Raw genomic sequence first — 23,697 nt, 5'->3', positions numbered from 1 at the left:
TAGCTCCTTAGCAGCTAGCCAGCTAGTTTAAATAATGTTAGCCATCCTAATAAACGAATGACTCCTGTTAAACTCTCCTCAACATGTCTTTTACAGTCATTTAACCCACCATGGGCAATAGAAAATCACTGTTGCAAACAGTGCAGTGAGCATTTTTGACCCCTATTAGGCAGGGGTACACTTTAGCATAGTCTGGGATGAAGAACATTTTATATTTTCTTTTTTTGGAACACTCTGCCATGGTGTTGCAGGACACTAAACTGAACTGATGGACAATGAAAGAGAGAGAGAGAGATGTTGACTGTAAAGCCCGCCCATAGAGAAAACTGGTAGGTCTACTTAGCACAAAGAGAGACCAATCAGGATTCTCTCATTTTCTCTCTCTCTCTCTTTCTCTCTCTCTCTCCCCCTCTCCCTCCCTTATCCTCTCCTCTTCCCTCTCCCCACCCCCTCTCTTGTTCTCAAAAAATTGATTTCTGGGATATTGTATATAATTTGTGGGTGTCGGGAGCCACTATCAATATGCAGGAGACTCCTGGAACTTCCGGAAGAGGTGGGAAGTCTGGGACTCACACACTTTTCCATAGATGCTGCCTGGCCTACTGAGTTCCTCCAGCATTTTGTGTGTGTTACCTGGATTTCCAGTATCTGCAGGTTTTCTTTTGTTTAGTATTGTGGGCATATATATTTCACAAGTACAGCGTATAGCTGTGGTGAACTACATACACCTGTCTGGACACGCCCCCTGCTGACTGCTCCTGCGGCTCCCCCCACAGAGCCCTGTATAAAGGCGATTGAGGTCTGAGCCCAGCCTCTCTGTCTCCAGGATGTAGTATGGTGGTCAACCACTGCCTGTTCCTTCTTCCAGTCAACAAAAGCCGATATCTCGCCTTTACGTCTCAGAGTGAGTTATTGATGGTGCATCAATAACCAAGTTTTCAATGCTTCTGCAATGCTAGAGCACAATTAAAAATATCCAAGTTTAGACCATTCAGGCTCTTGTATCTGCTTTGTTAATAATAAGTAAATAAGATCCTGGCTGAGATCCCTTGGTACCTCATTTCCCTTGATTCCTTTAAACCTAAAAATCGACTACTTTGTCCCAAAAATGTTCAGCAATTGTGACTTCTTGTGATTAGGTAATTCTACAGATTTACCATCCTCAGGATGAAGAAATTCCATGGCAGATCACCACATCAGAAGCCATGTATGGTGCATCAGATATTTCCATCCACCCCTGTACTTACTACCAAGTCCAGGACATTCTGTAATTTATGAAACTCAAGGGTTATATAAACCACATGTGAACACTCACGGTTTTTCGTCAGCCACAGCTGGTCTGTCTGGTGCAACCTCATTTATTAAAAAATTCAATGAAAGCAAGTTTATATAAAAAAAATTCATAGCATCGAAGTTTTCAATTATTTTGTATCAATAAAGTGTGCTTTAAGTGAATGTTTTATTAAATAGATTTTAATTTTCTTTTAAATACTCTCCAACTATTTCTGAATATCATTGACATTGGGACACAATGAAAAGGCCTTCTAACAGCTTGAGTGGAACTGGGGTTTGCAGCACCTGTTCCTAATTACTGCTCATGGACCACACACTTCACAGGATTGTTGCTCTGTTGCACCTGGAACTACACATCCTCAATACTTAAGTGCGACTGTGAAATGCCTGCTGGGTTCTGCGTGAACTGTTCCAATCTTTTTCAGTCACAATTGATGATCTAAAGATGGCAAGGAGAAGTTTTCATGAAAAGTGAGATGATCATCTAAGTGACATGTATTGTAGAATATGAAAAACAAAACAATTATTTAACAAAGACAGAAAGTACAGCAAATTACTCGGCAGGCCAGGTTTAATTTGTGAGAGAGAAAATAGTCAATATTGGAGGAAAGATATCCTGTATCAGAACTGAAGAGGAGATAGGAAATTCTTGTAGAGAGGTTAGGGAAGGGAATTTTTCTGATTGGGTACAAGTGTCGTGACCATATGGATAAGATGTAATCAAGGTTATCAGCTCAGTGAGTGAATGGAAGCAGAAAGAGAATGAGAGCCTAGATAAAAGCAAGTTGGGAGTCGGGAAATGCAGATCAGGGTGACATAGCCAGCAGAGAAGAAAGGGAACTGTTAAAAAAATGTTGAGATAATATTAGATGGATAACCAAGAGATCAAGTTACATGAAGCTGTTGAGTCCAAAAGGCTGCAAAGCACCAAGGTGGAAAATGAGGTGCTGTTCCTCAAGCTTCATTCGGCTTCACTGTGGCGGTACAGGAGGCCAAAGATTGACTAGAGAGATCAGAGAGGGAGAAGGATGAGAAATTAAAGTGATAGGCATCTAGAAGCTTAGTGTTGTTCCTGTGGACTAAACTGCACGCGTTCCATAAAGCAATAATCAATCTTCATTTGGTCTCTCTAAATCAGAGGGGCTGAATCAGAGGAATACCAAATGAAGGGCACTATATTGGAAGAAGTGCAATTGAATCCCTGATTCACCTGGAACTCATTTGGATCTCTGGATGTCCAGAAGGGAAAGGCTGAAAGGGTAAGTGTTGCATCACCATTAGCTGCAACATGAAAAACGGGAATTGATAGTGTAAAGGGAAGAGTGGATCAGAAAATCATGAAGGGAACAGTTCCTTCAATATATTAATAGTGGAGGAGCGAGCACCACATCATTCTCCACAGCTCCCGCCATCTCCAAAGGGATCCTACCACTAAGCACATCTTTAACCCTCCCACTCTCTGCTTTCCACAGGGATTGCTGCCTCCGTCATTCCCTTGCCCATTCGTTCCTCTCCCACTGCAAGTAGCCAAAGTGCTATGCCTGTCCATTCATTCCCTCCCTCACCACTCAGGACCCCAAACAGCCCTTCCAGGTGAGGCAACACATCAGTTGCAATCTGGTGGGGTCATCTGTTGTGTCAAGTGCTCCCGATGCGGCACCTTCTACATTGGTGAGATACGCCATAAATTGGGGAACTGTTTCAGCGAGCACCTCCACTCCATCTGCCAGAAGCAGAACCTTCTGGTGACCAAACATTTTAATTCCGATTCTGATTCCCGTTCCAACATGTCTGTCCAAGGCCTCCTCTTGTGCCACGATGAGGCCACCCTCAGGGTGGAGGACCAACACCTTATATTCCTTATATCCAGGGTTGCCTTCCTGTTAAAAAGATATTCCTGCCCCCTCTCCTCTTCTATTCCCCACTCTGAGCTTTTATCTCTTCTCACCTGCCCATCACCCCCCTCCCCACCCCCGGGTTTGCTCCTCCTTCCCTTCCTCCTAAACTCCACTTTCCTATTCTATCAGATTTATTCCACTCTAGCCACTTACTGTTCCTACCCACCTGGGTTCACCTATCACCTTCAAAGGGATCCTCTTTCCCACCCGTAACACCCCTCCACACTTTTTTATTCTTGTGTTTTCCTCTTCCTTTCCAGTCCTGAAGGAGGGTCTCAGCCCTAAACATTTACTGTTTATTAACTTTCACAGATGCTGTCCGACCTGCTGAATTCCTCCAGCATTTTGTGTACGTTTCTTAAGATTTATCAGTCAGTGGAATCTTTTTGAAGGTGGTGGAAATTGTGACAAATAAACTGCTGAATGTGAAGATTGGTGAGGTGTAATGAGAGGACAAAGGGAACTTTTGTTCTGTACCAGAGTGAGAGCAGAGACATGGGAAATGAGCATAATGTGCTCGAGGGGCTTATTAACAATGGCAGAAGGAAAGCTGCCATTTTAAAAGAAAGGAGGCATTTCAAAGTCACCTGTATGGAAAGTCTCATAATCACAGCTAATGCAATGAAGACAGAGGAATTAGAAGAATGGAATGGAGTCCTTACATGAGGCAGGGAGGGATGGATTGTAGTTGAGATGAGTGTGAGAGTCAGTAGGCTTGTGATGGATGTGCTGCCTTTCTACTGAGATAGGAGTCAGATCCAGGAAAAGAAGGGAAGAGTCAGAGCCTGAAGATGAAGGCAGGGACATTTTTGGCAGCAAAAGTAATGGAGCTGCTGAATTCTGTCTGAGTGTATATATACAGAAATGTGCCAGAAGGATCCTACACACCCTGCTCATGGACTGTTTGTCCCACTCCCATCGGGGAGGAGGCTACATAGCATCCACACCAGCACCATCATATGCACAAACAGTTATTTTCACCAAGTAGCAAGACTGATCAACATCTCCACCCACTAACTCTACCAATACTTTATTATTTCCTGTCAGTCATCTTATGTACAGCCCAGCGTTATTTTATGGACATACAATCAATGTATATATCTTCCATATCTATCTGAATAGTCAAGATATCTTATGATTTATATTTATTGTATGTTTTATTATTACTATGTTCTTTATTTTTGTGTTTCTTTTGTGCTGCATCAGATCCAAAGTAACAATTATATTGTTCTCCTTACCCTTATGTACAGGAAATGCCATTAAACAATCTTGAACAGAAGAGGTAGCGTCACAATTCTTCAAATTGATTTATAGAGCTAATGAAATGTATCCACTGCCGTTCAATTCAGAAGTAATCTCTACTATCCAATCTGAGCATAGCTGAAGGTGAGCAATTTTCAAATGGGAAACAGAGTATGGATACACAATACTCAGTAAGAATTACACAATACAATACAGTAATCAGCTTGTTATTCTTGTGAATGGCATGCTTCTTAAGCACTGTCCCTTTCCTTCCAGTGACCAGTGGTCTGGACGATTGACATGGAGTCACAAGATTGAATCAGGGAAATTTAAATTCAAGTATTTTAATAATTCTGAAATTTAAAAAATATCAGTGATCACCATAAAACCACCGTAGGTTGTAAAAATTCACCTACATCACTTTAAAGGAAGAAATCCTTCAATCTCTGATATGATTCGAACAACATTCTTAAATACAAGAGGTTCTGTGGACGCTGGAAATCCTGAGCAACATGGAGAAAATGCTAGAGGAACTCAGCAGTTCAGGCAGCATCTATGAAGATTAATAAACTACTGGACTGAGACGCTTCATCAGGTCTGGAAAGTAAGGGGGAAGACACCAGAATAAAAAGGAAGGGGAGGAGTGGAGGAGGAAGGAGGATAAGCTACAGGGTGATAGGTGAAGCTAGCTGGGTGGGAAATGCAAAGGACTGGAGAAGAAGGAAGAAGGAGAAATGTGTGGACCATGGGAGAAACTTAAGGAAGAAGGGTACCAGAGGGAGGTGATTGGCAGTTGAGGAGAAGAGGTAAGAGCCAGCGTGTCGAATGGAAGACAGAAGAGGGAGGCGCATAGAAAAAAAGAGAAAATAAAATTACTGGAAGAAGAAATCAATGTTTATGTTTTCTTTATAAATACCTTTGGAAATGGTTTAGCACACCATTCTGTTCAGGGGACAATTAGATACAGGGAATAAAAAGTGGCTTTGTCTGCATCATCCACATCCTGAGAAATACATTTGAAATTGGTTGCTTTTTTCTTCAACAAAATCACTACTTGCAGACATTTTTAACTTCTCTCTGCTGCAACTTGTAATTCCCATCTTTTCTAAAAAGACCACTATCTTCTGGGTACCCAAGAAAAACAATGTAATGTGTCTTAATGACTACCACTCAGTGGCTCTAACATCCAACATCATGAAGTACTTCAGCCACCCAGAGAAGCTCAACCCACTACAAATGGCTTACCATCAAAACTGTTCCTACAGCCGATACTGTCTCACAGGCTCAATTCTCATCTCTGTTGGACAGTAAAGACACTTATATTAGACTATGTAACACTCATAAAATAATGAAGGAATTCACCTGATCAGCCAGAATCTATGGAAATGAATAAGCAGTCAATGTTTTGGGCCAAGACCCTTCTTCAAGACTGGAAAGGAAGAGGGAAGACACCAGATTAAAAAGGTGTGCGTGGGGGGGGGTGGGGGGGGGGAAGGAAGGAGGATAGCTAGAAGCTGTTAGATGATGCCATTTGGGTAGGAAAGGTGAAGGGTTGGAGAGGAAGGAATCTGATAGGAGCTGGATTATAAGGTGTTGCTCCTCCACCCTGAGGGTGGCCACATCATGGCACAAAAGAGTACATGGACACATATATCAGAATGGAATGGAATCAGAATTAAAACGTTTGGCCATGGGGAAGTTCCATTTTTTGCAGATGAAGCAGAGGTCCCCAATTTACATTAAACTATTGTTTATTGACTATAGCTCTGCCTTTAATACTGTATTTCCAAGCAATCTCTTTACCGAACTCCAAGAGCTGGGAATTAATACCTTCCTCTGCTACTGGATTCTTGACTTCCTGATAACAGACCACAATCAGTAAAGGTAGGCAGCAACACCTCTGCCTCAGTTACTCTGAACACTGGTGTCCCATAAGGTTGCCCCCTGCTCAGCCCTTACTCTACTCCCTATATACTCACAACTGCATGGCCAGATTCTGCTGTAACTCCATCTACAAATTTGCCTCTGACACCACATTAGTGGGCCTTATCTTAGATAACAATGAGTCAGAGTACAGGAAGCAGATAGAGAGCCTAATGGTATGGAGTCATGACAACAATTTTTCCCTCAATGTCAGAAAAACAATGAGCTGGTCATTAACTTCATGAGGGATGATGGTACAGATACTCCTGTTTATATTCATGATGTTGAAGTTGAGAGGGTTGGGACCTTCAAGCCCCTAGGAGTGAACATTATCAATAAACTGTCCTGATTCAACCATGCAGATGCCATGGCCGAGAAAACTCATCAATGCCTCTTCTTCCTCTTCCTCAAGAGGCTATAGAAATCTGGCACGGTCCCATTGAGCCTTACTGATACACCATAAAAAGTATCCAATCTGGGTGCACCACTGCAAAGTACTGCAACTGGTCTACACGTGACCACAAGAAACTGCAGAGGTTTGTGGAAAGCAGCCCCCCCCCCTAATGTTGCTGCCTCACTAAAGCTGCCAAAACATAATCATTCACCCCATTCTTCTTCCTCCTATCAGGAAAAAGATACAAAAGCCTGAACAAGTGTATTAAGAGACTGAAGTTAGCTTCTACTCTGCTGTTATAAGAGAAATGCATAGTATAAGGTGGACTCTTCACCTCACAATCTACCTCGTTATTATCTTGCACTTTAAATATCTACCTGCACTGTACTTTCTCTGTAGCTACTACATTTTATTCTGTATTCTGTTATTGCCTTACCTTGTACTATCTAATGCACCATGTAATGTATTGATCCGTATGAAAAGCATGGAGATGAACTTTTCACAGTCCATTAAGTGTATATGACAATAAAGCTAAACCTGTTCACATGTTCACTGGTAGTTGGAAGTTGTCTCATACTTCAACTAACTGTTGTTATCAGCCATTCCCCAATAATATTTACCAAGTCCACGTTGCCACTGAATTACGCACCGTGAATGGGTGCATACAATATGTGAGCTTAAAGGATGTAACACTGCATCCTTATGAATCACATTGGCATTGAAAGCACCAAGGTCTGTAACTCTAAAAACAAGAGAGCGAGAGCATAAACAATGACAAAGATCACAAAAGTAAAAATAAATGTAAATCAGATCTCTGTTGGATTACACTGGTCTGGGCATCCAACAAAAAGGTTCTGGTTACTACTATTTGTATTATTCTAAGAATAGAGTGGTGCCAAAATGTTTACAATTTTATTTTGGGGCTTTTTAAGATATATCTGCATCAACTTCCCTTTAAATTTCTCCCATTTCCTCTCAGCATCAGGAATGGGAGGGATACTTAATCCTGAAATAGTAATCCTTATTTATTTTCATTTGGAGGTGGTCAAAGAACTTTTCCTTTTCCATTTGTGCCAATTTGTACATGCTTCAATTGTCTGTATGCTGATAGGAATGTTTATCCCATTAAAGGTTAATGATTAATGACAAAGGTTCAGAGTACTACTCCAATAGCTTGGAGGTGTTTGTGCATGACTTGTTTTCAAGCACTACCTAAGTATGAACATTAAGGAGATACATGATGGTCTTAAGCAGAGAATGTTGCCAAATAGACACATTCTTATAGTTACAAAATAGTTCCAATCTATATTACTAAGTTAAAATTAACCAACATTGTTTTGAATTTAACACTGAGCAACGGATCTTCTCTAAATTTAAATAGGACATAATATCACGTAGCCATTGAAGATGTGTAGGAGGGGTAGACTCCTTCCACTTAAGCAAGATTGCTCTCCTTGCTAAAAGAGAAGTAAAAACTAAAACCTGTAGGTTAGGAGTATTTAAAGTTATATCTTCATTTGCAATAATACCAAACAAGGCAATAAGGGGATTTGGGTCAAATTGGACCCTAAAAAGTTGTGAGAAGGTATGGAATACTTCCTGCCAAAACTTTTCAATTTTAGGGCAAAACCAAAACATATGAATTAAAGAGGCATCAGCAGAGTTGCATTTATTACAAAGTGGAGAAACGTTTGGATAAAAACTGGACAGCTTCTGTTTAGAAATGTTAGCGCTATGAACCACTTTAAATTGTAGAAGAGAATGACGAGTACAGAAAGATGATTTATTAACCCATTTAAGAATTTAAAAGATATCATATCTTTTTATGATATCTGGGGACCTTTCCTAAATTACTTTTCCAATTTATAAAGTTTAATAGTGCACAGACTTTTATGTATATTTCTATCTTCTCTTCTTAAGTGAGTATGTTTTTTCTAATTATCCATTATCATCCATCAGCTTTTTTCTTTGGTAGTTGGTAGGGGGTTGACTTTTTCTTATATAAAAAAATTATTTTATGATGTATGACCTATCTTTAAATTTTTGATTACAGAGTGGTATACCTTAATGTGATATGCTATAACATTTTGATCAATTTTATTACAATATATGAATGTACACAATTTATGTTGAGATGTATCTGTGTTGCACTCTGTAAATCTTGCTTTTTCTTCTGAATAAAAATATTGTAAAAAGGAAAAAAAATTAACCAATGTACCTCATTCCTGAAAATAAGTCTAATTGTATATTCCAATGTAGCACTTTTAACATCCAGTTCCCCAAGTTTCAATAATCAAAACTTTTTTTTGAATAAATCAGCACTCTGAACTCCAATATGCCTCTTGCTTTCTCTCAGAATTACTGTTGGACATATTGCACCCATTACACCCTCTTCAAGTTAAATATTTCTGCAAATGTGCAGATTTTGTGTCAGATAAAAAAAACAGATAGTAAAGCAGAGCTAAAGCAATGCCAAAAGAACCACTTTTCACCATTTTTAACAGTATACTTTCTGCTAATCTTCAGTGTTATCTATCTGAGCTGACAGGACTTAGATTAGTGGCTGTCATAGCTGCCACATCTTTAACCCATGTATGATTACAGCTGAAGAAAACTATATCTGAATGGTTTCTTTATAGAGCATTCCACAGCAAATTAATGTTTATTTTAGTAATAAGGATAATGTGATCTGGTTAGCTGTCCTGGTGATTATTTCACTTAACATTCTAATTAGATAATGGGTGCACAACTCTTATTTTTTAATTATTTTATTCAGATACAGTGCGTAGTAGGCCCTTCCAGCCCTGTGGGCTGCACTGCCAAGCACCCTCCAATTTAACCCTAGCCTAATCACGGGACAAGTTACAATGGTCAATTAACCTGCCAAACAGCATGTCTTTGGACTGTGGGAGGAAACCTGAGCACCCGGAGGAAATCCACACAGTCACAGGGAGAATGTACAAACTCATTAGAGGCAACAGCATCACTCTAATACGTAAACTTAAAATAAGTTTTAAAAATAATGATTTTTGATGATGGTTTTATGATGGTAAAAATCAATTGTCCCAACCCAATAGAAACACTGGATGACTGAATGACCTCACTAATGATAATATGGAAGAATGATTCCATGCATTCTAAGGATTTCAGAGAAAGATACATGAAAGGAGATTATGTAGGAATAATACCAGGAGGTAATCCATGGAAATAAGGAAATTCTGTTTTTTTTTCCCTGCTAAAATCTCTCCAGTTTTCTCTTAAATACTGCCTTCAATATCTCTTTCTGTAAATCAGATAATCTAGGATTCCTGTTCATCCCCAACCTCAATTTAAATTTTGATTCCATTATCAATAAGCGTATTTTGAAGTTTACAGGGTTAAAAGTTATGCTTATCTCAGCAGAAGAAATCCATTGTAACTTTACATCCAGTTGTAGTTAAAAAGTACAAAGGTATTCTCGAAATTCATCCATTTAACTCTTAGTCTATGTCTGATAGCTTTAATTTTACAAACCTCTGGAACAAGTAAATGGTAAATATATTTCTCTTAATATGAATGACATGAAATTTAAAATAATGAACAAAACTACAAACATTTGTACATGAGGAAGTTCAGAGTTATTTGTTTAAAAGGTGAGATTATTCTTTTAAATAGCTAACACAAATCAGATCTTGATAAAGAAAAAAATTGGTTGAATAACGTGTTCTAAGTTTGGCAAAGTAACAAGATAATTGCTTCACAATAGAAACAGAAATATTACAGAAAACTAAAAATATATTTTACTAACTTAAAATATACTGAAAAAAGACTTAGATCAAAAGTGCTAACACCTGCACATCTATTAATGTGAAAGACATATTTAGTATATTGAATGAAAACTAATGACTATAGTTTCATGAAAAGGTGTAGCTGCAATTATTCTCACCTCATTACAGAGAGAGCTCCATATAAGTAACCTCTTGTACAATCCCACAGTACATAACTTTACTAAATCCAATTTCAATTATATGATTGAGGATACTACAGTAGAAGACAAAACACAATTCTCAACTGCAAAGAAGAATGCACGATAGTTTCCAAAAACAAGAAAAAAGTAGAATACTATAAAAGAAATCACCAAAAATAGCCTCTTGAGAAATCCCACCGATTAGGAAATCATGTGTATAACGAACTTGTATTTGCAGAGTCATGGCAGTGAGTCATCACTACAGTTGACCTAGAAGTCGATCGCAAACACTTGGCAGAAATGAGGATTGCCTCTGGCACAACTTTAAATCTGGCACCACTTCTCTCATGTAGCAACAGTGTGGCTTAATGATGAACATTATCAGAGACAGCAGGTAAAAAAAAAGAAACATAATTAATAATTTTAATCCTTTTATTGATGGGGTATATGTGTATGATAATGGAGAAGCTAAAATGTAAAGATCTTAAGGATAATGATTTTTATTTGTCCCCTGTCCATCAAAACAAATGTGTCATTCGTGTCACTGACCAAAACTGCCTGAGGATGTGCTGGGGACAGCCCGCAATTGTTGCCATGCTTCCCATGCCAACATAACATGCCCACAATTTACCTTTACTAATTCATACGTCTTTGGAATGTGGTAGGAAACCAGAGTACCTGGAGGGAATCCATGCAATCAAGGGGAGAGCATACAAATACAGAACGTTGGTGCTGTAAAGCATAATGCCAGCTGCTACGCCACTGGGCCAGCCCTGTAACTAAATGCAACCAATCTATAACAAATATAATGGAAATTCCAGCGGGTCAGGCAATTCGGGGAGAAGGCCCAGGTCCGAGAGCAAGGAATGACCCAGGCTTGAACAATTTAAGTGTCAGGCCCAGATTAAAAATGTCAGGGTGCCGGGGGCAGGGGTGTGGTATGGGTTGGTTCAATCGCTGCTTGGTGATGTTTACTCGACTCTGCACAGAACTTCAGCTCACTGCTCCGTAAGATTTACTCATCTCTGCACCGAACTGTGGCAGTGGCCTGCAAGTACCACAGGGTGGGCTCACTTTTGTGAACTTCCGTTCTGAATGCTGTTTGCTCACTTTTATTGTTTGCACTTTTTTTTCCCTCTCTGCACATGGGGTGTTTGATGGTCTTTTGTTTTAAATGGGTTCTATATGGTTTCTTTGTTTTGTAGGTGCCTGCAAAATGACTAATCTCAAGGCTGTAAAAAGTGTACATACAGTACTTTGATAACAAATGTACTTTGAACTTTGATAACCAAGGAGTGACAAATCTGAATTTCATCTCATGTGTAAAAGGTTTAAATTCTTACCTATTGTCAGGTAAATTTTGGATAGATTTGGTGACTTGGTAAATGCTGTAGTGCCAGACTTTGCAGCTGCAGGATATCACTGACAGCAACTTTATTGCTACGCTTAATGGTATGCAGATATCAGAAACTGCTGTCTGTTTTATGTAGTAATAATGGAAGACACTTGGCTCTGGGCCTGTGCTCCCTGGATTTCAGAAAAATGAGGGAAGATCTCATTGAAATCTGTCAAATGTTTAAGGCCTTAATAGAGCGGATATGGAGAGGATGTTTCCAGTAGTTAGGGAGTCTAGGGCACAGTCTGAGAATAGAGGGACATCCATTTAGAATGGAGATGAGGAGGAATTTCTTTAGCCAGTGAGTGGTGAATCTGTGGAACTTATTGCCATAGACAGCTGTAGAGGCCAAGAAATTGGGTAAATTTAAGGCAGATGTTGATAGGTTCGTGACTAGTCAGGGCATGAAGGGTTATCAGGAGAAAGCAGGATATTGGGGCTGAGAGGGAAATGGATCAGACATGATGAAATGGCGGAGCAGACTCAATGGGCCAAATGGCCTAATTTTGCTCCGATATCTTATGGTGTAATGGACACTTACAATTTTACTCTTACTAAACCTGCAAATCTCAAGTCAAAATATTTTTCCATTTGTTATTTTGAGAAGCCATTTCCTTCACAGGCCAATTGACAAATCCTTTTAAAGCCCCTTATTCCAATAAGTATTGACATAAGACCATACAATATAGGAGCAAAATTAGGCCATTTGGCCCATTGCATCTGCTCTGTCATTTCATCATCGCTGATCCAATTTTCCTCTCAGCTCCGATCTCCCACCTTCTCTCTGTATCCCTTCATGCCCTGACCAATCAAGAATCTATCAACCTCTGCTGTAAATATACATAAGGACTTGGCCTCCACAGTTGCCTTTGTTAAAGATTTCCTCAGATTCTCCACTCTCTTCCGAAAGAAATCGCTTCCATCTCCATTCTGAACAGATGCCCTTCTATTCTGAGGCTGGGTCCTCTGGTCTTAGACTCTCCCACCCTAGAAAACATCCTTTCCATATGCACTCTATCAAGGCCTTTCACCATTCGATCAGCCATGTCTTGTCCTATTCCATAACACTTAACACAGTATAACACTTTCTTGTTAATGTACACCATACTTGTTTGCTTTAGAACAGTGGTTCCCAACGTGGGGCGTACGCCCCACAGGGGGGTAATTTGATTTTTAAGGGGGGCAATTCGAGAATGAGTTATTAACAGTGTATTTTTTCTAGTAAGTCTGTGTGAGTATGAGTGTGTGTGCGAGTTAATACATATGTGTATATACAGTATGCATACATAAAAATACTTGTGTGTATGTATATGTGTAATTGTGTATGTACTGTGTATATAGTGTATCACCATCATTACAACCATCAAATGGCTTTCAAAATTAAATTAATGAATTGACTGACGTAGGAAGGAATGAATGAACAAGTCCAAACGCATAAGAAACTCGTACGAGGTCGCGCCAATGCTGCTTTTTGCAGTAGCTTTCGGTTCTTGGTGGTGTGAAGGTGTGTATATTGCGTCATCTCTTTTAAACGGTGTATCTGTCTTTGTATGCTGTAGAAACGAATCGGCATTGTTTTATTTATTTCTTCTTCTTATTATTTTAATATCACTTAATGTTCTTTTTTTTTACAATTTCTTAGTAATTTCTTCCTCAGAACTTTAACAGTCCTTTGGTTCTTTTCATTTTCTCTTTCATGAACGCTATGTTCTTTGGAAGCTTGTTTAAACCAAGTTAATGGTCTTTTAGGCTTCCTCCAGGTGAATAGGAGTTCATTTTTTGAATAATAAGAATTATATATCACCACAGGGGGCATCAGGATTTTAGAGGTGATTAGGTGGCGCATGGCCAAAAAAAGGTTGGGAACCACTGCTTTAGAAATATATTCTTATGTATTCACCATTTTCTCCTATAGCATATATTATCAAGATTCATCTATAATTAATGATTGTATAAATGATGAGATTTGCTTGCTCACAAATGGCCACAAAACAAGCAACCCAAAAAAACCTCGTTAAAGAAAAAAAAGAATAAAAATTACAAAAGACTAACACTCGATGCACTAAAGAAAAATACAATTCATGCAATAGATTCTGTAATCAATTAAAGCAATAGATTACAAATTGAACAACTTTACAGACCCACATTCAACGTGTGACATAGATGTTTTGAAGAAAAGTTTCTAACATGCACTTCAGAAAAATAAACTTCTATTGCTGCAGTGTTCTCCCAACACTCCCCATTCTGCAGCTCGCAATAGCTGCAGCTTGGTTCCCAGCAGATATGGTTCCGTAGTACAAAATTACTCAAAAATGGGCACTAATTAACTGAGTTGTTCTAGGGGCCTGCGAAAAGGTGTTGCTCTGGGAAACAGAGTTGTAACAAATGAACTAGTGAGAATTTATTAGAAACTCTACCCTGCAGCTAACATATACTGTATTTGACACGAGGGATTGTTCAACACTAACACAACATGAGGGAAATGTTCCACTTGACAAATTAATGTAAATTTCAGTTCTATTACTGTTAAAATTGACAGAATTTAGTACAGTAGCATTATGGTTATTTAACCAAACTAGCAATGAGAGCCTTAGATTAACAAACAGATGACAAGTCCAAAATCCCACCAAGGTAGCTGAAATTTTTAAATTAAGCTATGTAAAACAAGTCCAGAATTAAAAAGAATTTAGTAATTGTGACCAAGGATGTACTATGCAGTGTTGAAATCCAACTAACTCGCTGAGTCCAAGAGCGCTACATCACAGAAGCAGGCCATTTAGCCCATCCAGTCCATACTAACCTGTAATTCTACCTAGTCCTATCAACCCGCACCTGGACCATGGCCCTGCATCCATTTAAAAAAATGTTGCACTCAAACCTCCATCCACCACTTCCACTGGCAGCTCATTTTACACTCATACCACCCTCTGAATGAAGAAGTTCTCTTTCAGGTTGCCATCAAGTAGTTCACTTTTCACCCATAACTTATGATCTCCAATTCTAGTCTCATTCAACCTCAATGGAAAAAGCCTAATTGCATTTACCCTATCTATACCACTCATAATTTTATATACTTCTATCAAATCTTCTCTCATATATTTTTCCCATAATTTCTAACAGCATTAAAGGTGGCCAGGCAGCTCTCAGAGAAATTCCTTCGCCGCTGTTTCTCCAATTTCTCTGTAATTTATTTTCTTACTTATGCCCATCAACCAGAACCCCTCCATGCCCGTTTTGATCCTTCAGCCACCTAAGGAACTGGAGTACCCAATGGAAATCCATGAATAATAATAAAAATAATAGTCGGATAAAACTCGTAAGGATATCCTTTCACCAACAAAAACGAGATTCAGCACTCCATGTGAGGACTACATCTGCAGCATGCTACCACCCACAGTGGACCCCCTACAATTTGCCTACCCCCAAAACCGTTCGACAGATGATGTAATAGCCATTGCACTACACACCGTCCTTAAACATCTGGCAAAGGAGGATGCTTATGTGAAAATGCTGTTCTTGGACTACAGTTCAGCACTCAACACTAAAGTTCTCTCCAGGCTCGACAAGAAGCTCAGAGACCTCGGCCTTGACCCTGCCTTGTGCAGCTGGATTCTAGACTTCCTGTCAGATTGCCAGCAGGTGGTAAGTGTGGGTTCCCTCACCTCTGCCCTTCAACACAGGTGCCCCTCAGGGCTGTGTCCTAAGCCATCTCCTTTACTCTCTGTATACCCATGACTGTGTCGCCACCCACAGCTCCAATCTGCTAATTAAAGTTGCTGACCACACTACATTGATTGGCCAAATCTCAAATAATAATGAGGCAGCCTACAGAGACCCTACAGAGATCCATGTGTGGGTTGATAGGACTAGGTAGAATTACAGGTTAGCGTGGACTGGATGGGCTAAATGGCCTGCTTCTGTGATGTAGCATTCTTGGACTCAGTGAGCTAGTTGGATTTCAACACTGCATATTACATCCTTGGTCACAATTACTAAATTCTTTTAAATTCTGAACTTGTTTTAAATAGCTTAATTAAAGCCGGTTGGTGGCGCAGTGACATCAGTGCTGGTCTCTGGAGCGAAGGTTCCTGAGTTCGAACCCAGTCGGGCTGCTCCTGGGTACACTTTCTATCTGTTCTGGGTTGAGTGCTGAGCTCACAACTCAGCCTCACACAAAAAAAAACAACTGCGCTGTGAGAAGGACGTAGGGGACCACTCACAAAATCTTTCCTCCAGGACAACCACTTGAACAAAAAGTGGTCGCTGATGCTCTGGCAGAATATGGCACTCAAAAAAAAGAGAAGGCATCACCCTGACACAGTGGTGTCAAGCAACCAACCTCTCCCTCAAAGTCAGAAAAACAAAGGAGCTGATTGTGGACTACAGGAGGAAGGGAGACAGGCTTCCTTCTAGTGACATCAATGGACCTGGGGTTGAGAGCGTGAACAGCTTTAAGTTCCTTGGCATAAACATCACCAAAGGTCTCACATGGTCTGTACATACCAGCTGCGTGGTGAAAAATGTACAAAAGCGCTTCTTTTACCTCAGATGGTTGAGGAAGTTTGGGATGGGTTCCCAAATCCTAAGAACTTTTTATAGGGGCACAATTGGGAGCATCCTGACTGGTTGCATCACTGTCTGGTATGGGAACTGTATTTCCCTTAATCGCCAGACTCTGCAGAGAGTGGTGCGGACAGACCAGTGCCCACTATTCAGGACATCTACAAAGACAGGTGTATAAAAAGGGCCTGAAGGATCATTGGAGACCCGAGTCACCCCAATCACAAACTGTTCCATCTGCTACCACCTGGGAAATGGTACTGCAGCACAAAAGCCAGGACCAACAGGCTCCGGGACAGCTTCTTCCACCAGGCTATCAGACTGCTTAATTCATGCTGACACAACTGTATTTCTATGTTATATTGACTATCCTATTGTACATACTATTTATTATAAATTACTATAAATTGCACATTTAGATGGAGATGTAATGTAAAGATTTTTACTCCTCATGTATATGAAGGATGTAAGTAATAAAGTCAATTCAATTCATATGCAATTCTGATTAAAAAAAAGTACAAATCACTAAACTTAAATGAAAGCACAAATCAGAAAAATGAAGAATTTATCACTACAGAAGAAAATGTTAAGCATTGAATGAGTATGACTCTCCATGGAAGAGCTCCCCACAATCTTAGCAGTCTAGATGTTTACAAGGAAGCGTTGAATGCCCGGCTCAGAGTTGGAGACCTCTTCCCAGAAACAGAGGAGTTCCTTTGGCAATATGGGACTAGGTCATGCTCTCTTGTCATTGTTGCCATCAAGGAGGTGGTAGAGAAGCCTCAAGACTCACACAATCAGGTTCAGGAATAGTTATTACCCCTCAACCATCAGGCTCTTGAACCAAAGGGGTAACTTCATTCATCTTTACTTGCCCCATCACTGAAATGTTCCCACAATCTATAGACTCACATCAAGGACTCTTCATCTCATGATCTTGATACTTACTGGTTATCTATTACTAATTTTTCTTTCTTTTTGCATTTGTACAATTTATTGTCTTTTGCCTTATTGGTGCAGTTCATTGATTCTATTATGGTGATAATTCTTCTATGGATTCATTGAGATGTGCACAAGAAAATGAGTCCTAGGGTTATATATGGTGACATATACTGTATATACTTTGATAATAAATTTATTTTAAACTTTGTGGTTAACATAATAAAATGATCAAAAATACGTAATAAAACACAACAAATTCAAGACAATAAAGGCAGAAAATGCCCAGAGAAACCAGAAACAATTCAACACATTGCAGGATCCTGTAGCAGCTTAACTCAACCTGCTTACTTACATAGGCATAATCATCAGGTAAACATCATTCACTAAAATCTTGCTTTAAAGTACAAACTCATAAAGGACACTATACCTTACTATAAATACAAGCCTGATCCAGTTTTAGAGTTAGATTTCAACAAATTATATGATGATCAATCCATGATTGTAGTTATGACAATCCATAATAACCATCTGGATATAATATTACAGGATAATCAAGCCAGAAAAAGGATCTTTCCCAGCGTATATAACAAATAAATTCTTCTCGGGCTACCAGCCAGGTACAGGTGACAATTTTAACCAACATTTTGATGACAAACTCTGCCATTTTGATCCGGAATGATGCTTAGGCATGTCTAGTCCGATGGTATATATACCTTCATTGTCTGAACCTCTTGATTGGTTAGTCCTCAACAAATCAGGTTTCCACTGTCCTAATCTTGTTTATAATCAAATGTCAGTTCTTACTTTGAGTGAGAACTTCATCTTTGTTAATTCTTTTTCTCTAGTTTTATTTCAATGGCTTCCTTCACCGGGCATTCCCAAAAGCCACTGGCGCAACATGGTAGTTTTGTGCCATCAATGCCAATCCTATGGCCATTGCGAATGCAATGTTATATTACCACTGATTTCTCCCAGTAACCCAAATGGATACAACTCCTATTCTTCTTGATGTGGGTTCCATCATGCACTCTGCCTGCCCAATATAAGTCACAGGGCCAGCCAGCCTGAGACCCAGGTCACCTTTAACTTGCGTAAATTGTGAATTGAGCTTCCTTATGGGTTTGTGGATGGTATTAATCTGATATTTCTTTAGGATCCTGTTGATCCTTCCAGAAACAGTGGAAATATAGGGAACAACTTACCTAATAGAAATAGCCATAGCATACAGAAATCAGTAAGTAAAAAATACCAGAAATATGCTCAATTAAAAGAGGAAATTGACAGACTATGGAAAATGAACAGATCATACATTGTCCCAGTAAAAATATTGACAACTGGTATCATCCCAAAGTCACTACACAAAAGCATTAAACAATAGGTCTACACAGCAATATTTATGTAAATCTCCAGAAAACCACGATACTAAACATCCCGAGAACAGCCCGAATGTTCCCAGTAATTGGGAAATGAATATGCTTGGCTATGCCCATTCCTCAGGTTTATTATTATTATTATTATTATTATTATTATTATTATTATTGTATAGTAATAATAAAAATAAAAATACAATAATAATGTCAAACAAAGCTCAACAGTACAGATATAACAAAGGCAATAAACACTTTTGCTGTACCTATATTAATGTATTCTTTTGGCATAATATCTTGGTTTGAAACCGATCTGAAAAATTTCCAAAGAAAAATAAGACTGAAATGACAAATCTCAGAAATCATTAAAAATCTACACCACAGTCAGATCAAACTTCTAAGGATATACTTCCATCAATGAAAACAGGAATCAGCACTCCATGTAAATCTATGCAATTCTGATCAAAAGTACACTCCACTAAACTCAAATGAGACCACAACCCAGAAAAATTAAGACATTATTACTACTGAAGAGAAAGCTACCCAAGGGAAGAGCATGACCCTCCATGGAAGACATCCCCATGATCTGAGCAGACTAGACGTCAACTAGGAAGCATTGAATGCCTGGCTCAGAGTTGGAGACCTCTTCCCAGAAACAGAGGGGTTCCTTGTGGCAATACAGGACCAGGTGGTTAACATAAAAAAATATTAAAAATATGTAATAGAAGACCAACAAATTCAAGATGATAAAAGTAGAAAATGCCGAGAAAATCCAGAAACAATCCAACACATTAAAGGATCCTGTAGCAGTTTAATACAATCTGATTACTTACATAGGCACAATTCAGTAGCAAACATCATTCATCAAAATCTTGCTTGAAAATACAAACTCATAATGAAATCACACCTTACTATAAGTTTAAGCCTGATCCAGTTTTAGAGTCAGAACCCTACTAATTATATTATGACTGATCAGTTATTATGGATAGGACATAATACAGGATAAACAAGCAATAGAAATAGTTATTGCAAACTCACAGAACATACAGAAATCAGTAAGTGGAAAAACACCAGAAGTATGATGAATTATAAGAGGAAATTGAAAGACTATGGAACATGAACAGGAACATGAACTGTCCTGAGAGTAATATCTACAATTGGTGTCATCCCAAAGGCACTACTCAATAGCATTAAACAATGAGGGCTACACAGTAATATTTATGTACAGCGCCTATAAAAAGTATTCACCCCCCCGGGAAGTTTTTGGGTTTTATTGTTTTACACTATTGAATCACAGTGGACACTGATAAACCAAAAAAGACATCTTCTGGTCAAAGCGAAAACAGATCTCTACAAAGTGATCTAAATTAATTGCACAAAGTAATTGATTGCATAAGTATTTAGTCCATTCAAATCAGTATTTAGTAGATGCGTCTTTGGCAGCAATTATAGCCTTCAGACTGTGTGGATAGGTCTCTATCAGCTTTGCACATCTGGACACTGCAATTTTCCCCATTATTCTTTACAAAGTTGCTCACGTTCTGTCAGATTGCATGGTGATCATGAGTGAACAGCCCTTTTCAAGTCCAGCCATAAACTCTCAATTAGATTGAGGTCTGACTTGGCCACACCAGGACATTAACTTTGTTGTTTATAAACCATTCCTGTGTAGCTTTGGCTTTACACTTGGATTCACTGTCTTACTGGAAAACAAATTTTCTCCAAAGTTGCAGTTCTCTTGCAGACTACATCAGGCTTTCCTTCAGGATTTCCCTATACTTTGCTGCATTCATTTTACTCTCTACCTTCACAAGCCTGCTGCAGTAAAGCATCCCCACAGTATGATTCCATGCTTCATGGTAGAGATGGTGTGATTTTGATGATGTGCGGTATTTGGCTTAAACCAAACATAGAATTTAGTCTGATGGCTTAAAAAGCTGAACTTTGGTTTCATCAGACCATAGAACCTTCTTCCAGCTGACTTCGGAGTCTCCCACAACCCTTCTGGCAAACTCCTGCTGAGATTTCATGTGAGTCTTTTTTCCAATAGTGGCTTTCTCTTTGCCGCTGTCCCGTAAAGCCATGGGTACGACTGGTAAAGCACCCATGCAACAGTTGTTGCATGCACAGTCTCTCCCAGCTCAGCCAATGAAGCCTGAAACTCCTCCAGAGTTGTCATAGGCTTCTTGGTTGCCTCCCTCACCAGTCCCCTTCTTGCACAGTCACTTAGTTTTTGAGGATGGCCCGTTCTAGGCAGATTTACACCCATGCCATATTCTTTCCATCTCTTTTTTTTTGAGGTATTAAAGCCATTTATTTTTCCAACTGCAAAATGGACAACATTGGGTGGTTTTAACATTAGAAGCATCAGTACAAATACATGCAAAGTAAACCAATCAGTGCAGAAACTGATCCTTGCAGTCAAAACAGGAAGGGGAAGCAATCAGTGAGCAAGTTTCCCCACAAGTATTCTTCGGCCACAGAGTCATTCTTCAGTCAGCTTTATGAACCAGTAGATTTTCCCCACACCCACCAAAGGCAGGAATTTGCCATTCTCCTTCATCTCACATTAATACCCTGTAAATGGAGGGTAGAGGAACTGAACTTCAGGAGACTGACTTGGTTAAGTAAGGAGACTTACTTAAACTTGAGGGAAAAAGTGGTTTAATCCCACCCAATTTGGAGTTGCCATTGTTACAAGTATACCAATGCCTCTCCTCTACTGCCTCTAGTAACCACTTCTGAACAGCTGTTTTTGCAGTTTCTACAACTGTAGACAAACACCATCCACTTATGTTGAAGAATAACATGAGCTACTGAAACAGGCAACAACCCAGTCATTGAACTGCTTCAAGTATAACTGACTGAAATTCGAGCTCATCAAATTAAACTAAAGAATACTCAGAACCACCTGAAGGGGAGGCGATCAGATATGACCCTTGGCACAGAGGCAAACTCAACCTAACAGGCAAAAGTTCCACAATATAATTGTCAAAGTTTTCCATTGCCAAGATCACTTCTTCCTTTGCCAGACAGACATCCTGCAGTCACTTCAAATTCCCTGAATTAGTTTAACGGCTGAGCAAAACTAATTAGCAGACAAAACACTTTAATAGACTAAATATTGTTAGTGCATGGTTTGTATAAAGACACTTAATACAATGTTCTTGCAAGATTTGTAAAAACAGCTTAAATTTGTCCAGCAAGCAAGCCACCATTTTTCTGTCTGTTGGCAAGTTCACTCCTAGTTCTGTTTTGCATCTTTCACTGTTCTCTTGATCTGAGAGTAAGGGCTGATCGTATCATCCATGATGAAGTCATAGAGCACTTTCACCCAGGAAGAATACTGGGGCAGATAGTCATAGTACTCAGCAGCTATCTTCTTCACCTGAGAAAGTCTGCAGCCTGGAATACCGTGGAAGTCATGATGTTCATTGTGATATCCAACATTGAAGGTGATTAGATTGAGGGGGCCATTGTAAGTGTAGGTTTCATGTCCTTTCAGAAACATGTAGTGCTCAGCAATAAAGTGTCCAGAGATTGGATGAAGGCCCATTCCCAGAAGAGATCCTGCCAACATGTAAACAATTGGTTTTGCTCCCCAGAGATTATATATCAGCAGGTTGAAGGTTAATTGAGCAACCAGATTAGCGATCTCCAAGTGAGTGATGGGCTTGGGGTTGATGCAGAGTGGGCGCGTGGCATAAGACAGTAGGTGCAGGATGACCCAGAAAAACTTCCTTAGTCTGGTGCAGAAAAACCAGCTCTCAAAATCTGTGGGAATGTCAATGTCAATACCATCTCCACCCATGTAGCGATGTTGATCCATGTGGTACCTCTTGAAGGAGACCGAGTATGGCAGACCACCAGGAAGATTAGCAAACATGCCAAAAAAGCGGTTGAACAGTGCATACTTGTGCCCAAATGCAGCATTGTGAGAGATTTCATGGATGCCCAGTGTGTTGGAATGGTTTATACACCCACCAAATACATATGCCCAGAATATCACCCACTTCCAATCCAAGTCCTTCACAAGGTAGAAGGCCAGAGCCTGCATTGCTACCATCAGGATGATGATCCACTTTAGGTTGTGATCTAGGCCCATCAACAACTTGATCTCAGGATATTTGACAAGGATCTGTGCAGCTGGTCAGTGTAGACCCACTCGAAGTCCTCTCGCGCCACCCGTTTGCCCAAGGCTGCTGACCGCTGGAGCACGCCTTCCACTTATTGCCTCACTTGGCGCTGACCGTTAACAGCTGGGCAGCCGTCCGGGCGCGCGTGTTTTAATCCCCCTTCTTTCCATTTCTTGATGATTGACTTATCTGTACTCCAAGAGACAATCAGTAACTTGGAAATTTTCTTGCATCCATCTGACTTGTGCTTTTCAATAACCCTTTTGTGGAGTTACTTGGAGAGTTTTTTTGTCTTCATGGTGTAGTTTTTGCCAGGGTACTCACTCACAAGCAATTGGACCTTTCAAATATGGGTGTATTTTTACTACAGTCAATTGAAACACCTTAACTGCACATGGTGCTCTCCATTTAACTAATTATGTAACTTCTAAAAACAATTGGCTGCACCAGTGATAATTTGGTGTGTCATATTAAATGGATGAATTCTTATACAATCAATTATTTTGTGTTTTATATTTGTAATTAATTTAGATCACTTTGTAAAGATCTATTTTCACTTTGACGTGAAATAGCATTTTTCAATTGATCAGTGTCCAAAAA

At 39.5% G+C, this 23,697-nt stretch overlaps 2 protein-coding genes across 2 annotated transcripts in view; both read right to left on the bottom strand.

Annotated features, from left to right (window-relative positions):
- The window catches only part of pparg (peroxisome proliferator-activated receptor gamma), a 127,193-nt gene that overhangs the window by 95,581 nt on the left and 7,915 nt on the right, over positions 1 to 23,697 (bottom strand). The gene's annotated exons all lie outside the window — the stretch shown is intronic.
- On the bottom strand, positions 22,206 to 23,081 carry LOC132378106 (sphingolipid delta(4)-desaturase DES1-like). Its single transcript, XM_059944857.1, has one exon. It carries the CDS (start codon positions 23,064 to 23,066, stop codon positions 22,206 to 22,208), a length of 861 nt encoding a protein of 286 aa, XP_059800840.1. The 5' UTR covers positions 23,067 to 23,081.

Source organism: Hypanus sabinus, chromosome 19, assembly GCF_030144855.1.
Source record: "Hypanus sabinus isolate sHypSab1 chromosome 19, sHypSab1.hap1, whole genome shotgun sequence".
Lineage (NCBI taxonomy): Eukaryota > Metazoa > Chordata > Chondrichthyes > Myliobatiformes > Dasyatidae > Hypanus > Hypanus sabinus.
Note: the sequence above shows the minus strand (reverse complement) of the source record. Positions and strands in the feature narration are given on the sequence as shown.